This window comes from Tachypleus tridentatus, chromosome 9 (assembly GCF_004210375.1).
Source record: "Tachypleus tridentatus isolate NWPU-2018 chromosome 9, ASM421037v1, whole genome shotgun sequence".
Taxonomy (NCBI): domain Eukaryota; kingdom Metazoa; phylum Arthropoda; class Merostomata; order Xiphosura; family Limulidae; genus Tachypleus; species Tachypleus tridentatus.
This window is the reverse complement of record NC_134833.1, coordinates 78,724,983-78,744,035: the sequence shown is the minus strand read 5'-3', so window position 1 is coordinate 78,744,035 and position 19,053 is coordinate 78,724,983. Positions and strand designations below refer to the sequence as shown.

General features: G+C 31.9%; 1 protein-coding gene across 4 annotated transcripts in view; it reads right to left on the bottom strand.

Annotated features, from left to right (window-relative positions):
- The window catches only part of Nup205 (nuclear pore complex protein Nup205), a 105,976-nt gene that overhangs the window by 7,876 nt on the left and 79,047 nt on the right, over window positions 1–19,053 (bottom strand). For 2 of the 4 annotated variants that reach the window (XM_076455250.1, XM_076455251.1), the window contains exons 28-35: window positions 18,485–18,571; window positions 16,160–16,314; window positions 14,679–14,870; window positions 11,355–11,473; window positions 10,446–10,593; window positions 9,875–10,007; window positions 4,004–4,258; window positions 3,428–3,526 (exon numbers count right to left, since the gene is read on the bottom strand). In XM_076455250.1, coding sequence (XP_076311365.1) covers window positions 3,428–3,526; window positions 4,004–4,258; window positions 9,875–10,007; window positions 10,446–10,593; window positions 11,355–11,473; window positions 14,679–14,870; window positions 16,160–16,314; window positions 18,485–18,571 — 1,188 coding nt within the window. The remainder of the gene's footprint in view (window positions 1–3,427; window positions 3,527–4,003; window positions 4,259–9,874; window positions 10,008–10,445; window positions 10,594–11,354; window positions 11,474–14,678; window positions 14,871–16,159; window positions 16,315–18,484; window positions 18,572–19,053) is intronic. The other 2 variants (XM_076455252.1, XM_076455253.1) reach the window with 1 other exon arrangement.

The following is a 19,053-nucleotide window of genomic DNA, read 5'->3' as shown; positions in this document are numbered from 1 at the left end:
GCTGTTTACTTGTTCCAGCTTCCACCAGGGCACGTGGATCAGGTGGCATTGACAACAGCCAGTCTCTCTCAAAATTATAGGAAAATGATCACTACTTCATGGATTATTGTCAACCCTCCATGAAAAGTGAGAGAATAGCGAAGGGGAGCAAACTTAGAGATCAATAGTAGTAAAGGACTGACTAGGTGCAAGAAAATAAGTATAAGAACCACTATTGAAAAGAGATAGGTTGTGATCAGAAAGCATAAGCTCTATGGAAGGACCCCTCCCATCAATATCAGCACTTCCCCAGAGTAGATTATGTCTCTTAAAATCTCCAGGATTAAAAAGGGAGATGGAAACTGTTCAATGAGAGCACCAAGATCTGATAGATCATAGGTCTCTCCAGGCAATAGGTAGAGGGAAAAAAGTGATGATACAACCAAAGGAAACCTGAATGGCTACAGCCTCCAAGGGTGTGTTAAGTGACAAAGACAGGGTGAGCACATGCTGATCAACCAGCAGTGCCACTCATCCATGCATTCCTCCATCACACAGCCTGTTATTTCTGTACAAAGAAAACTGCCAAAATGTTTCCTGTAAGGAAAGACATACAGGATGGTAGGAAGCAATCAGTGCTTTGATGTCATCGAGATTAGAATGTAAACCTCAACAGTTCCATTGTATCAAGGTAACCTTTCTTATTTATGTATACGCAAACTGGGTGGAGAGCCCTTTTGTTTGCAACCATGTCTTTTTTCTTTACCGTCTTTATTCGAGGAAAGTCTGTCAACCTCCATGGATCTTGCCCTGGGTCGATTTGGTAGGTCTTTTCTGTTGGAAGAGGATTTCAGTGACTGAGGACGTGAACAAATGATCGTTTTGCATCTTGGGGTGGGAGAAAAAGATGTACCCAAGGAAATGCTAGTACCCAGAACCAAAGGAAGTGGATCTTGGGATTTGCAGGAATGTATGTTAGGGACAGAGATAGGTGTTGAAGTTGATTCATCAACGTTTTTAACTATGGAGGTGAGAAAACATTTCATTTGGTTTGAGAATGATTCCTTTGGAGGCACAGAGAGATCCATCTGCACTCCAACTGTAGTAGTGGAATGAAGTGCAGTAGCATACGTCTGAGATGAAGTGGTGGACAGCAACATTCAAGCCTCAGGATAAGTAATGTTTTGAATAATTTTCAAAAGCTACACCTCTTTTTCTTTCAACCATTTAGGGCAAGAACAAAAGCAGGACAGGCGAGAGCCATTGCAATTGATGCAATGAAGGTCCATTTCACACTCATAGGCATCACGGTCTTTGCTACCGCAACGAACACACATCAAGGAACCACAACATGATGTCTTCGAGTGACCAAAATGTTGACACTGGAAACATCTGAGAGAGTTTGGAATGTGTGGCCATACCTTGCAATTAAGATAACCTGCCTTGGTGGTGGCAAGTCAACATGGTGATGTAAATGTCAGAATGAGGACATTGGTCAGCATCTTAATTCCATCTTTGTGAGTGGAGATACACCTCACTGCAGAAACTCCTTGGGTGGAGAAACCAGCAAGAATCTCTGACTTGGGTATCAGTGATGTCGAGAAAACCCACTTGTAGAGAAATACATATGCAAAAACGGCTCATTTGGGTTGAGAATTTTTTATGTAGAGGAGTGAACAACGTTTCGACCTTCGGTCATCGTCACCTTTGTGAACCTGATGATGACCGAAGGTCGAAACGTTGTTCACTCCTCTACATAAAAATTTTCAACCCAAATGAGCCGTTTTTACGTATATATGACTTGGGTATGTTCTTCAAATCCTTCTCAACAATAACTCCTTGTGATTAATTCAAAGTAACATGAGGTGTAACCTCAATAGGTATATCCCAATCACCTTTGAATGCAAAGAATTCGCTGTGTTGAGATATGGATGTTTCCATGAATATATATCACCAAAGCAAAGCTTCTCTACTGACTCTGGAGAGCTAGCAAGTCCCTTCTGAATAACAAAGGGAGATATTTGCCCTAAAGGTTTGTCTAAAAGAGAATGTAGTATAGGAAAATGAGGTACAACAGGTATTACAAATGTTGAAGATTCTGATACCTACTGACCCCATCCACCATGGAGCCCTACAGGGGGATGCATTACAATGCCAAACAAGGACACTGCAGCAATGCCAGGGTTTCATAAGCACAATACCCAAACACCAGCATCAGATACAATGCCCACAACACCTGTTCAGAACATCCAACATTAGTACTTGGTTGACCCTTGCTCAAGTGGACCAGCCAATTGACCCAAGGCCACTCATCTTCAGGAATTCAAGGCCAAAGTGGTGTGTCAGGGTTGTACCACCAGGATCCTCTTCTCCCATCCCCTTCATGGGTCACCATGCACACCAAACACATGGGTGGATGTTTAGATCCAAGAGAAGGTAAACTGAAAGAACAGAACTTTTTCTGGGAGGTCTCCTCACCATGTACAGGAATCCACACTGAAGGACCACAAAGGCAAATTATCAACCAATCATTTACAAATGTCACATTTAAAATGACTGTCTCCTGATTATACTATCCTACTGACATTATCATGTAATTTATAAGCATTTGATTTTTTTTTTAGTAGTTCTTGGTTAGTAAAGAGACATGATAACATAACAGCACAAAAGTTAGTTGTGATTTTTCTCTTTTCATAAAGCATAAAGATGTCTTATGTCATAATAATTAACTGAAATAAAAATATTTTGGATTTTTTAAATAACAAACATTCTATTAACAACATACATAAAAAAGATTATCCTTATAAAATTAATGTGATGCTTTATGAGATCTACAAATATAATATACTAACTTTTTTGGATCAATGCAAAATAATACAAGACAAATTATGTTCAGAATATGCACCATTTAATATATTTATAATAAAAAGTTTAATTATTGGAACAGTATTGATAATTTTGTTGTATAACTCATCAAATCATGTCTACTTTTGACTAATTTAGGCAATAAAAATAATGCTAAAGAAATGAGTCCATTTTATGTAATTTTACATAAAAAGGCAAGACATCTTACACCATTAAATTGGATGGCATAACATTTAAATACTACCCCTATGCTGATTTATTTTGCTATTCCACCATTGCACTTTAAGAAATGTATGCATTTATAAGATGTTTGGATGTTTTAAGCTAGAAACTATATTTTAGATCAATTAGCCACTAACAAGGAGCCATATTGATTTTAGTTTAACAGAAGCAAGCAAGGCAATCTTGAATTGTCTTCTAGTACTAGTGTATTGTCTCCAGTTTCAGCACCTTCAACACTTTTCTCAATGTATTTGAACAGAGTAGATGGATAGCTAGTTTAACAAATAATAATAACCAAATGGTACCCAGTTCTTACCTTGTATTTATAAACTATGGTGAATCACTAAATAATATTTCTTACCAAAATTTCCTGCAGTACCTGGTGTATAGTAAGTTTCTCTAGTTGTGGCATCACTCAAGGTTGGGGCAAGTATTATTCGACAGGATTTAGCATCACGGCCTTCAGAAAACAACTACACTTCAGAATATGGTAATGTAAGCATTGACTACAACAAATCATAGTTTTAACACCTTAATTACAGAAAATCAATGAAAAAATTATTTTCAAAGCAACATAAATTTTAGATTAGCACACACTGATATTTATTATTTTATTGAAGATATGAATTGTTATTAAAAATTCCACTAACTGAAGGACTAATGGAAACATTCAAACAAGTAATGAAATCCTATTCAGATAGGTAAACTAGTTCAGTAAACCTTAAAAAAACTGAGGTTATACATGGGGGTATGGTGTAAACTACACACTTTTAAATAAGTCTGAACATGAAGAATTTGAAGTTTGAGAAAATGATTAAAAGACTGGAAACTGTGTTAAAAGATTATGTATAATTTGTTACAGGAGAGTTGATATTAACTGTTAATATGGCAATGGTATAACAAAGATACATTGTAACACAATACAATAAATTATCACCTGAATGTGAAACCAGGGTACAACATGAAGAGATGATGTTGGCAGCAACTTGCATAGACAAAACCCTAACTCGAGCTTCTGTGTCTTCACTAATTTTTTGGCTTTTTTGATATACACTAAATGAAACAGTTTGTCTTGCAGGTGTTGTGTTGATAAGATTTGGAAGCATAGCCAAGAGCTGGTAACGAAGTAAACTCAGTTGACTCCGGCGTTCCAAAAGGGAAGTATCAGCCAAAATAGAGTCATCCCATCTCTCTAAAAACAATAATCAATATACAAGTGATAAGTTTACAAAAATTCCAGGGACTGTCCTTTTTTCTTACAACAGATAAAATAAATATGAACATAACAAATTCACAAAAGCAAGTAATTACTCAAGGCAGAGAAAACCAAACAGTATGAATCTGATTTGTAACTGCATCTTACAACAAAGGAACTAACAAGCAGGATGGGTGTTTTGATGTTAATCAGGTGGTTTTATTCACTCATGAAAAAACACTTTAGGAACCCTGCAGAGGTACATTAGTATGTATGTATGTGTAATAAAAAAACTTTCATTCTCTATATGAAATATTGTTTTTCTTCATTTTTTTGTATGCACGTATAGACATGTAATGTAAGATTTTGGGTCAATATGAGACGTATTGGTCCATCTCAGGTATTCCATCCTCTAACCTAAATTTTTAAAAATTAAAGCCATTTCTTGTCATTCATATACTTATCAAGCTTTTCCTTATACTTTCTTAAATTTACTGCCTCTACATTATCAAAAAGCAAACCACTCAGATAGAAAATAAAATTGTCATAGCTGAATATAATTCTTACCCTGCCAAAATTTATATTTGTGATCCCTAGTGCTACTATTCTCACTGTTAAGTATGAAAAAAAATGATGCATCAACATTATCAACTCCCTTTAGTCTTAAACACCTCAATCATATTTGTCCTAACCCTTCTTTTTTCAAAAGCAAACAGAGATTTCAACCTATCCTCATATGACAACCCTTCCAGTTCCAGTAATCCTTCTCTGAACCCTTTCCAAGAATTTAATGTCTCTCCTAAAGCAAGGAGCAAAAGACTGAATACAATATTCCAAATGTGACCTAATCAGTAGCCTGTACAATGAAATTTATAATTGCTTTAGACTTTAATTCAGTATTTTTGTAGATACAACCTAAAATCCTATTTGCCCTACCACTAGCAACAGCAAATTGCTAGAATGGTTTTAGAAATTGGTCAATTATTATACCAAAATCCCTTCCCTTCATAATGATGCTTACGTTATTCTCATCCAAATTATAATTCAAATTATGATAGTCCATATGCATTATCTTACAGTAACTTCAATTAAAACCCATATGCCATTTATTTGCCTACGTTTGTAAAAGATCTAAATCTAGCAACCTTAATTTATTGACTATTCTTTCATCTGTATCATTTATGTATACAAAAATATCCAAGTTCCTAAGAGTGAGCCATGAAATATCCCCCCACTTGTAACATCAATCCAGTTTTTCTAAACTTCATTTGTAACAACCTTCTGCTTTCTTTCATCCATTGCTCTTTTCTCCAATTTCATAACTTATTCCCCACACCTACGGAGAATTCTTTTTTACAAGTTTTTTATGTTGAAACTTGTGTTGTATTTTCAGAAAGCATTTCACACCAAATCTATACCCTTATCCTCATCTTCATACACAGTAATATTTTCAAAAAATGTCAAACGATTTGCAAGGCAAGATTTTCCCTTAGTAAAACTATGTTGGTTTTCATATAAAATTCTAAACTTTATTAAATTATTTTGTTGTGCATCTTTTAATAGACTTTACAAATTTTTTCCCACAACTGATGCAAGACTAATGAGTCTATAATTACTGAAACAAGTTTTTATTACCTTCCCTTGAAAAAAGGAGTTATATTAACTAACCTCCAATCCACTGGTACTTGCCCACTATTCAAGGACAGAAAAAATAGCAGTTACTAGATTACATATCCAATCTTTAACTTCTTTTGAAACCTCTGAGGGAAATATATATGACCAAGGCACTTTGTTGTCTTTTAAATTTCCCAAGTTTTTCTTAACCACCTCAGAATTAATTCAGCCATCTTGATTTATCTCATTTCTATTTATCAACTGTTCAAGATGTGGAATACTGCTTAAATCTTGATCAGTAAAACTAAAGAAAAAGCAAAATTTAATAAACCAGCCATCTCATAATCATCAGATTCAAGCCTTCCTTTATCATCCCTCAAGTGTCCTTCCCCAATTCTAACATTTTGTTTACCTTTAGTATATCTAAAGGAAATCTTACTGTTAATTTTGACATTTTCAGCCATTTTCTTGTACATCTTTTTATATCATTATTTCCTGTTTCACAAACACACATAAACAACAACTTACAGCTATTAATTTAAACTACAAAAGCAATTCAGAACTGGGAAAAATACTAGAATATTAAAGTGATTTTGTACTTTTACATACCAAAAAGCAAACAAATAATATTTTGAGTGTATAAAGTGTTTAGGAAATCATCAAAATGACTGTATTAGAACCAAAGAATGAAAAAATAAAATTAATACAACTACAGGCTTGGTTATATTGTCTGAATTTGTGACCCCAAACTGACCTTTATAGTTTTCATACCATAACTATTAACATGTTTTATGTATCTTTACATATGTCAACATATGGAGTCAAAGTAGTGACTGCTCTGAATGCAAAGCAATTATCATGTTAACATTACAAATAACTTTCTCCATCTGAAAAATTTAATTTAATTTGTGTAATCTCTAAAACCATCAAATAAATCTACATTGTCCTCATTTTCTTTCTACAATGACTTCAAATTGTAACCTGAAATTACATTTACTTATCCTACACCCTTGTGCAAATTAGAAGGGCAAGGAGACCAGTCAAAAAACAACTTCTTACTAACTCAATGAAGAAAAAAGGTATCAATGGGGTCTGAAATACAAGAACTGTACACAAGAACAATGGAGAAAGGTGTTATTCAGTGACAAGACTCATTTCTTGACTCATTTTCTTCGTACAGGGTCAAAGAAGTCTGCATGTTCGCAGATCTCCAGGTGAGAAACTTCGAGAATCTCACATGAATCAGTTCGTAAAACATCCCTTGAAGATGTTTTGGGGCTTTTTCAGCTACTATGGCATCAGAGGCTCACATATCATAAAAGGTATGATGCGAGGACCACAGTACATCGAAGTTTTGCAGAGAAGAGTCGTTCCAGAATTGAAAAAGAGATTTCCAGATGGATCTAGCATTTTTCAGCAAGATCTGGCTCCGTGCGACACATCGAAATTTGTGAAGAATTTTAAGACTACAAAGTGAATAAAGGTGCTGGACTGGCCTGGAAACTCTCCAGACTTAAATCCTATTGAAAATCTTTGGGCGATTTGTAAAGAAAGACTTCGGGGAAAAGACTGTACTACAAAAGATAAGCTAATTGAGGCCATAATTGAGGTGTGGTACCACTATCCAAAAATTAGTAAAGATTGGAGTCAACTCGTGGACTCGATGCCAAAGTGGATTAATGATCTGAAAAATAAAGGTGGTCATATCATGTATTAATTTGAGAGTAATTTTTGGATTACGCACAAAATTGAAAAAAATCGCAATTTTCCATCTTGTGCAAATAGCTTGTAACTTGTAACAGTATATACCTGTTTATAATTGTTATTATTGTATTGTATTTTGAACCATTTATAACAGTCCTACTACAGAAGTTGTAAAACATTTCGCACATGTGCACCTCAATTGTATACTGCCCAACTTCCTTGCAAGCATACCCATAAAGAACTATTATTTTACTTTTCATTATCTTAACCAATCTAACTTTATCTAATGTAGTAAGTTTCTAATTTTTACATTTTAATTACTTCTGTAGCAATAGATCAAGAATATATTTAAAAACAAAAATACAGTACTCATTTGGATCTCCATTGTTTTTTTAATGTAGATTGTTGATGAATCTTTAGCTTTTTTTTTAACACACACACATGTACACACTAACATGAATACTACATTAAACTTGTATTTGATTAAATAATGAACCTAAGAATAAAATTAGCATGCATAAAACAAATAATGCCTAATAACCATATCTTTTCTGCCATTCTAACAATGTGGTTAAGAGCTAAGCTTATCAATGTGGTTCCTGTGAGAGAAAAATGTTATGAATTGAAAGTGTAATAGACAATTATCTATACAAAAAAGAACATAATATAATTCGTTATTTCGTAGGTTTAAAAAATTGGCTTTCTGTTGGTTATAAATAATATATTATATGATGTCAGCAGCATATATTGACAATTTGCAAAAGATATAACAGATGGAAATGGCAAGTGGATACGATTTTCTACTTTGTGACACCATAAACAAATAAAATTGAGAACTATCAAAAAATAAGCTTTGTTTGAATAATATTTATATTATAAAGAGTAATGTTAAATTGTGTACTTATAGGAGTACTAAATAAATTAGAGAAAAGGGAAAACCCACAGAGCAAATACCACAAATTCTTGTACTAAGAGAGATTTAAGTTTTTTTTACTCTATCATAAAATTAAGAACTTAAAACTTACGTTAAAATTTGATTTACTAATTAATGTTTTCTGCCAAGTTTACTTATATACAATTATAAAAAAGTGATTTAATAAAGTTTGAATGTAGCTTTCTAAAAAGTCGAGGCACATACACTTTGACCTGCTCATTGTAAGAGTTAAATTCCTCTATTTGTTTCTGTGCAAAAACACTGGAACACATCTTGAATTATCAGCTTCTGTGAACAATTCCACAGAAAAAGTTTTAGACTGAGTTTCTGAATTAATATATGATAACAGATGATGATTGTTTCTAACATAAGGTGATCAATTCATCATCTATTGTCCACTTTTACTAGAAATTAACAAGTTAACAAAAAATGAATATAATATTAAATCCACATGGTATGGAATTGTATCTACATTTAGTGAATGATCCATACTGCATGTTCAATGGTTTGTTGGAGTATCTCTGTTAGGCTACTTTAGGACTTTCTGCACTAGCTGTTTTTAATTCTGAACTAATAAACAAGAATAAAGGGAAATAGTCAACAACACCCACCACTAGGCAACTTTTCTCTGACTGAATAGCTGGACCTGACTATCACTTTTACAACACATTCACAACCCTAAAGTAAGGAATGATTTATTTTCGTGACAAAAACAACGTGAACAATGGACTTGTAGATTTATAGTCTGGCATGCTAACTACTGGTCTACACTTGACTTTTGTTCAATAGTCTCTGAACACTTTCAATAAGGTTTATATACATATATGTGCACACATTTACCCAAGATTAATGGAGTGTTTTTTATGTATGTGCTATACCTTTCAGCATAGATACATATAAAAGTTACCCTACTTGAGTAAAATGTACTATATACAAATTTTATGAATTATTTTGAATAAAATATAGGCAAAATTTAGCCTTAACTGATTAACTTTTTGTAGACAGGTAGATAAACAGTGGCAAATGGGTGATATTCATCTTAAGTTAATAGAATGCTTTTTATTGCAGTTTAACATACACTTAAGCCTATTAGAATACCTTACCTTTAGATATAACATTTAACCTAGCCTTTCGTGACATTCTGTAGCATGCAAATTTTAATTAAACCTGAAAGCTATATATTAAGTTTATTTTCAATAAAACCATTTAATGGGGTATATTAAAAGAAGTATATTAATAGTATGTCTAATGAGAATAAAAACACAGCAAAATTGGTTCTAATCATTAAGAACTATATGACAACAGAAAAAAACGAGTTTTGTTTTTGAACTAAGTTTAATTAACATGTTCTTTAAAATTACCATCCAGTGGTGCTCTTGAGAGGAGAGCAGTGACAAGAGATAAGTGCTCCAACATTTCTAGGGAAAGTGTTGAACGACGCTGGCGAAGAATAGTTGAAAATAACTCCACATGAGCAGCTACAAAATTTAACATCTGAGAGAAAACATTGGAAAACCATTATCACATGTAAACTGTTCTTAGCAGTTTCATGTAACTTTTATTAAAAAAATAAACACTAGATAGCTCTAAGGTACTAAAATCTTCAGACATTTAAAATGTATTCAGTGCACCCAAACAGAAACAAAAATTTCTGCCATAGTAAACTAAACTAGAACTTAGCTTAACTTAAACAAAATTTTAAAAATATTTTTTTATAGGATCTATGCTATGATCTGTTTTAACCAAAACACAAACTTATATCAATAACTTTCTATCACACTCAGACTTCTTGATACTTACATGCATATTTTTTAGATCAATGATTGTATGATCTATTTGTTGAAAGAAATTATAGGAAAAAAAAGTTTGTGATCAAAAAAGTTTTCAAAACTTAGGTATTCCCTATTATTCACAAAAACATTTTCAGAGTACCTGGTGTATAGCTTCTTTATGAAATAATCCCAGAGATGTAAGGACAACCAATATCACCTTCAAAGCAGACATCAAGACTTGTTGGTAACATTTTGCAGTGTTCGGCATCATCCATTCTTCTCTTTCTTCTAAACTTCCAATCTGCATACTATTGAAACATTAAAGAAATAAACAAATTATGATTAACAATATCATAATTTAGATCTTTGAACAAAAATTTACATGTAGAGTATTTACTGAGGTTTAAAAATCAAATATCAAAACAAAAGATTCATGGTGATCAACTGACACCGTAGTTAATTAATTCAGTTGCAAATAAGCCTTTATATTTTGGTTTTAACATGAAAGTACTTGAGACCATTCAGCTTTATACAAATGTATATATAATCTGAAAAAAGAAAATATGAAATTTTTGTTTACACACATTAAAACTACACCAAGCAAGCATATATAACAAAAGCTACACAAAGCTTCCACAGGCTTCTCTGGGTGATAATGTGTATCATTGAATTAACTGAGCTGAAGGGCACCAGATATTTCCTCAAAGTGTAGATCTCATCATTTTGCTGTGTTATTGGCTTTAGTATCTAACACAAGCTAATGCAAATTTTTTTAAACAACTAATATTATTCTGAATAATTAAGATTCAGTTTTTAATGCGCAAACACACTTCCAAAAACCTTTTCATTCACAGATACAATGCTTACACAGCTATTCTATTTCATCCTCAAGTTACTCTTCAATCTAATTAATTCATGTCCTTAAACTTATGCCTTATTGAGTTAATTTTTCATATCTAGATTTCCTAAATAGCATAACAGATTAAAATCATTCAAAGTAATGTGATGGAATCAATATTATATTATTATGAACCACAAACCTATATATGAATTTAATGTATGAACACACCTGTTATCTTCTTGTGGCCATAAATCCAATGAACCACACTCTGCTAATCGTCCAAAAACCCCACTTTGTAAAAGAGCAATGGCCCCAGCAGAAGACCCACCAATTCTTGCTAACAATGACTACAAAGATATTGAACTTTAACATTATATGATAAGTTATCAAAGAAAAATATACAAGTTCTCTTCAAAATTTATTGCAAGTCCAAACAACAAAAACCAGCATCTAATATTCTGGTTTATAAAATACATTATTTATTTCACATCATAAACACACAGTTCTAAATATTAGAAAATAAAAAGTTGAAATGAATTTATTTAGAATTTAGAAATATGATTAACTGACAAACTAAAATCAAAATGACATTGCATGTCACAGATTCATAACACAGCTAAAATATTAATTTCAAAATAAACTTTTTATCAGAACATAAGGACAGACTGAAAAAATAAAGTAATAGAAGAGCACTATTGTCTGGAGATAAGGATAAGAAAGAATAGAAAATGTGTTATTTTTAATGGAACTGAGTGAATTTTTAAATATTTTGATATCCAAACAGAATTAATATTAAAATTACTAATTCTATAGTGTATACCTCCTCCTGCACTGTCTGGACATTTTTAATGTGTTTCTTAATTGTGACAAGGCTGTTCAATGCACAGATGCCTTTGTATGCTTATCCTGAAGTATAATTGTTACAAAATCTACAGACAGTGTCTACAAATATGTCCACTTCTGGGAAAAGATGCAGAGTTACCTAACTCTCTGTAGCACTAAGAGTGATTACCTCACATACAACTGCTGTGGAATTTTCTGCATACACTAAAAGCCTTGAACAAACTACCCTCCTTATATATGTCTATGAGTACTGCACCAGCATATGATAAAATTGTCATAATGCTGTAGTCCTTCCCCAGTATACACATGGAAATCTCTTTGAGCATTATTGCACAATCAGGGATTTCATTTTATCTAAGTTTTGATAAAAAATGAACTGGAAAGTGGGAAAGAAAGGGTTAGAAAGTGGCATAGAGATGCAAGTATTCATCTGAAGTACATTTTCAGGTAAGGAAAACATTAAATTCAGAAATATTAATCACCTTTCTGCATCATTAAGAACTAGAATCCCACATTATAAATAGGCCCAGTGTTAATCAATTACAAAGATGAACTCCTTCCTGAAGAAGTGACAGTAGCATCTGGTGCAATAATATATCCTTCTCTTTGCCAAATTTGTTATTTAATCATTGATATATTTCATGTAAATTACAAACAGATTTACAGTGAAGGGTATTGAGCAAATCTGATGCCTGTGGTAACACATCCCTAAGTTTAGTGAAGTATCAGGGTTGTGTGGATAGAGCTCTAAGCTGTTTCATCTTAATGAAATGTTTATATGAGATATTATAATGAAAAGTGAAGGAAGGATAAACTATCATGTGGATTGCATTGTAAGTACTACTCCCATCCAGCCGAATAAACAAGTTAAAAAAAAAAACACAAAGACTGAGAAAGAATAGTACACTAAGTAGAAAGAAAGAACATAAGAGATTAGAGATCAAGAAATATAAAAGAGCTACAAGCAGAGAACTCTCAAAAGACAAGTAGGACAAGAAAGATGTGGGAAAATATGGAGTTGGAACACAAGAAGCACACACAATAAAAGAACTAAAGACATTACAATACATAGATAAAGACAAAATATCACATATCTCATTCATGAACATAGAAAACAAGAAAGGAGGAAGCAGTTGTTCTTGATTAAGGAAGTGAAAAGCCAAAACAAAGGCCAGAATTGAAAAAGCTCATCAAAATCATCCACAACTGAAGCACAGAAAAATGACTAGGCACCTAAATTGAAAAAACAACAACAAAGAAAAACAAAGGGGGGAACAAACCATCCGATCCATGTAGATAGGAACATCATTTATGACTGTTAGTACATCATGTTTCAACAATCTCAGCAAGGTAGGAGAAAGTTAAGTTATCCATAATATTAAAAATACCTCACCACAAATTGAAATCTAAGTGAGTTAAGAAACATTGTGAATGTAAGGTCCAAACAGATAAAGTGCCTTCACTCACCATCAAGTCAGTTTTGGAAAGGAATGTTTGGGTCTCAGGACTTTTTTCAAAATATTTTATATGTATTGTTGTAAGAAGCCTAAAGTATAAATGGATAGCTAGAGAAAACAAAGGTGCAATCAATTAGATGGACCAAAGTGAAATAAGGACAAAAAGCAATGTAGCACTGAGGAAAAAAAAGGTTTAGTAAGTTAACTATAAACTTAAAAAACACAGGAAAAACATGTTTGAATACAGACAGTGTTGAGGGAAAAATTAGCTTACTATCACATGCCAGTTGTAAGTTGGGAGTCACATCTCCCTTCTGTTGGTGGAAGGTACAGCTTTATTGAGACACATGTAGGGGCTGGGTGTTTGCTCAATACTTGTCATTCATATGAAATTCTGTGGCAATTGTGAGAGAAGTAGTTCTTAGTAATTAAAAGAGGTAGGTTACTTCAGAAGACACATTATTCACCTTGCAACTGCCATTTTCAAATTAAAGCATGACACTACATTTTTGAGACACACTCAACATAATTTATATTTGCAACCAATGTCAATTTCTCTCACCATATGTGCTTTTTCAACCATCAACTTTTAGTAATGTTTTCATTATGAACTGAAACTAGAAACAAATACATACATCCTTATTCCAAAATGGCACTAATCTATCACAGTAGAGCCAAACCTGATTACAAAAATAACATTTTGCTTTTGGTCATGCAAAGTTTCAGACTCCAATATTTATTACCAAGACTTATTATTATTATAATGTTTACAGTGGCATAACCTCCATTTCAATATTACAAATTTTTTCTCACCAAGTTAGCACTGATCTTGGGAATGCCAAGTAGCATGTCTGAAAAATGATCACTCACTGTAAGATACGATGATACCTTCAAATATTTGTAAAACAAACTATTATTCTCACATGTAAAGGAAACTTTCCTTACTTTCATCTTAGACTCCCTGAATTCAAACTAAAACAATTTACTATCTATATAGAGAAAACTGAATATGATGTTTCTTTGATGTTAAGTACAAAGCTACATAATGATCTATCTGTGCTTTGCCTACCATGGATATCAAAACCCAGTTTCTAGCATTGAAAGTCTGAAAACATATTGCTGGGCCACTGAAGATGAAATGAGATGACTATTACAGTCAATACAAAATATACTTCAATACAAAACTCAAAATCTTGAGCTAAAAACAATAATTTTTTAAGATAATTTAAATAATTCACAGAAACTTTCTCACCATTTTGGACTCGTATATATAAAGACTTTTAATGGAATCTGCAGTCTTTGTCAGAATTTTCTGTAGCTCTTCATCATCCTTCAAAATACTGTCTATTAGATGTCGTAAATAGCCTTTACTAACCATAAAATTTAAAAGAATTTGCTGAGAATCCAGAGAAATGATAGTGTCCAATGAAGCCAGAGCTAACATCTACAGGTGGATGAATACAGATTTAACAGACATAAATTTATACTAACAACCAACAAAACATTATTATACTTCTCATACTTAATAAAAAAAAAAAAAAATCAAACCAAATTACTTTTTTTCATTCTAGATCTTTACAAACGTTTTTCTAAATTAAAAATGAAAGATTTTCTAAGCAATCAAGTTTCATGACACCATTATGATAGTCAGGTGTTCAACATTCATTTTGTGTACTTCCCTCTGATTAACCTTCTCTTTTCAGAATTAACTTTTAAGGAAGAACACATCACTACTGGACATTATATAAAATTAGAATGTAACATGAAAAAAGAGCAAAAACCAAGAGAAAGTATCATAAAGAAGAAAAGTTGATAAAGGATCATAAAAGAAAAACATATTTTATGTGAACAAGTTAGTTGAAAGTAGTTTATTAATAAAGAGTAAATTAACTGTTGCTCAACCAATGAAAGCAGGTTAAAAGTGTGGGATGAAGCAAGTATGAAACTGTCATGAGTGCAAAGCAATGATGTGAAAGAACAATAAGTGTAGAGCTAAATTGCTAGTATAGAAAACCTATGGACCTATATGGTAACAGTAAAATAAAGGGAAGGACCTAAATGAGAAAATACATCAACTACTATTTCTCAACGTATAGTACCAACTTGAAATGTTAAAGTTGTCATACCACTTTTCCCAAAATGTTGAAATGACTTAGTGAGAAAACAGATACTACTAACCATACATGCATAAGACTGGTCCAAATTTGTTCAATGTATTTTTTACAAATTTGTCAAGTTTTTAGTAAATATGAAAGGTCTGTTGTACAGAAAAACCAGTTTTCAAGACAGTTTTCCTACTAAAAATTAGTCTTTAAAGTGAGTCTGACTACAATTCTGACTAGTCTGAGTTCAAGGTGATTTTCACATTCAAATTAAAAACACTTTCATCTGAAAGTTTCCATATTTCATTTATATAATTTCTAGAATCTTTTAAATGAATATCAAGCATTTGTTTGGTAAAAAGTTGCCATTTATATCTTATTTTTTTTCTACATAACATTTTTTATTACATACACAATAGATAAATTTTAAGCACTGTTGGCCCTATGAGACATACAATAGTAAGTCACTGATGCTAAAGAACTTAGATTCTGTAATATAATGCTTGTTTTGTAATGTCTGTAAAGGCTAAAGAAAATAGAAGCATGCACTTTTTAAATGACACATTCCAATAACAGTAATATGTAATGTACAATGACTGTTAACACTGAGAGAGATAGTAAGATATGATACCCTGGTAATCTGATGCCCTCCACAAGCATCCCGACACACTGTTTCCATTAGAGGCTCCCCAAACCCCAAGATCACCTCCAGATACTCTCTGTGTAATTTTTCACTATCTGATATCTGTCCTAAAACTGATACACCTACTCCTGGTTTCTGAAAAGCTTTGTAGACAAAAGGATCAAGAAATAAAAGTAGTATTTTTATATCAGATAAACTTCAAAATTAATATTTATACAAATTAAAATGCACTATCTTCAGTTGGATACCTTGCTATTAACAAGATATTCTACCAGTTTAAAAGACTTGGGTTACATTTATATATTAATCTCATAATGCTTAATAACTTTCAATAGTAGAAACCAATTCCTGAAATATTTTTGAACCTTCAAAATGTTAACACTTTAAATGATGTTTTTATATCAAATGTGTTTATCTTACCTATGAAACATAACACTTATTACACATGAACTGTTGTCATCAAATAAAAATATCTAATGGAACTATGAAACATTAAAACTTACTACTGATTTGATATAATTTTCATATTACAAAAAACTTGTATTAATGGCAATCTAGCAGAATTTATACAGTAGTTTTAATGTTAAACAGATATTTCAAAACTCTTCCTGGGTATCTGTATCTAATGCAAAACTACTAAAGGTATCTGCTACCATCCTTGATTTTGAACTAATGAACAGAAGAAAAACAACTAGACAGCAGAACCCACCACCCACAATATATACTAAGAGAATTGCTATCACTTTCTTAAGTCTAGTGTTAGGTAATAAACTCAATTACATAGATTTGTGTCACATCAAATTAAAAATTAATCACAATTTCATATAAATTGATTAATGTCACAAAATTATTAATCATCTAATCAAATTCAGTATTTCCAATTATATCAGTTTTTATTCAAGCTATCCAAGTAATAGCATTATATCAATTATGATTCCTCATTATTATTTAATTAATTCAAGTTCCTTCAGCTTAACTGATCAGTGTCATGACTCAGACAAACAAGTGTTGAATCAGCATTTTGCTCATTCAAAATAATAGGTTTTGGGCTCACTTTGCACTGGAATGTTCTTGTGTACAAACTAACGGCAAATTATATCAGGTAACCTGTGCCTCTATTAAGTGAAATTACACATACTATTAAGTTTATTATCCATTCCTATACATCTAAAGTATTCGTATGCTTGATCACCTAGATTTAGTTATAAATCTTCTGTTCATCCACCACCTGTTTGATCATCTCTATAGCTGTGTTCATACAAAATCAAACTCTCTATACAATAATACAATTTACATTATTCTATCAGCTAAGAGGACTTAAGATAATTTTACATCTAGATATTAATCTTATAATGATCATATAAATATTGCCCATAATGTTCATATAAAATCATACACTCTCTGTAAAATAAAGTTATGGAACTTGTGTTAAGTTGTCCTACTAGTTACTGTTATGTTTTGTATTTTTTCTAACTTATGATCAATTTTGGTAAGTAATGTTTATTTTCATCAATAAAAACCAAAAGTTCTGGTAGCCTTGTGAAAATATGTAGGCAGAAAAACAAAACAGTATTAAATGTATTTTGAACTTGTTACAGGTTTCATACTATGTTGCATATATAAAACAAATTTGTATGCAACAGTTTAAGATTTAAAAAATTAACTTAATCTTAAGTTTTGCACCTCAAAAAGAGTAATTTAAAGACTTCTTTAAAAAAACTCAAAACAAGTTAAAAGTAAACAGATTAGTCTTGTGATTATATTCAGTTAGCTGAATGTAAATGTAAGCAATTAGTGAATATGACAATTCATTAGTAAATTAAAACTCAGCTCTATTTATAACATATGCAGTTTAAAGTGCAAGGAATTTATGGTAAGGCATCAATATAAATCTGGTTAAGTTCCAAACTCTACAACAATACCAGAATTAATAAAATCTTTGAGAGCACAGGCTTCTGATCATCCAGATTCTTCATTTGCTAGTAATTACCACGAGGTAGGACATGATACTGTTAAAATACACTAAATGCAATTAACGCAAACATTGGATAGGAAATACATCTTATGACTAACAAACACTACATTTTGAGAGCTACCAATATAGATAATAAATTACAATGTAAGATAATATTTATGTAAGATAATAAAATTTCACACCTGACTAATTTAGAAAGCAATTTAAAACAAGTCCCAATATGTAAATCATATTCTTATGCACTAAATACATTGCAGCCTAGTCTACTGATGTATCATACATGCATAAGAACAAACAGCATCTACACTAAAAGCACTGACTAAAGCATTGAGTAATACCTTGAACATCACTTGGTCTCTGAATAATTCTCAACAGATTTAACAATGCACTATAGTAGTTCGCTCTGACTCTCTGCAAACCACCTCCTGTAAACAATAATAATAAAAATTTGATGTTATTTTTTATTCCTTGATATGTAAAACCTGGGATTACATACTTCTGAATTTGTTTACAGGACTCGGATTTGGCTTTCTTTCTAACTTTGGTCAGAAATACCAACAAGTAACAACAAACTCAGGGCAACTAACTAACTAACTGAGAATTTGTATGATTTTTACAAGTGACTTACTCTGTATTATTAATCATGGTAATGTTCTCAGTCTAATTACATAAATATGTAGAATTATGTTTCTGTTATGAAATGTTAGCATAGGCTACCACTAAAAACTATTGTCATTATTTTCAAGCAATAGTATTTCTTGCCTGCTTATCACCAAAACAATTCTTTTATTCCTTTCTAATTCTAGTAAAGAACATCTTCCTTGAAAATTTATTAGTTTTAACTTTTCAAAGTAAGTGTTCGGGTAGTCTAACTCTTACTTTTTAGATATTTTGGTGATGTTTTTAT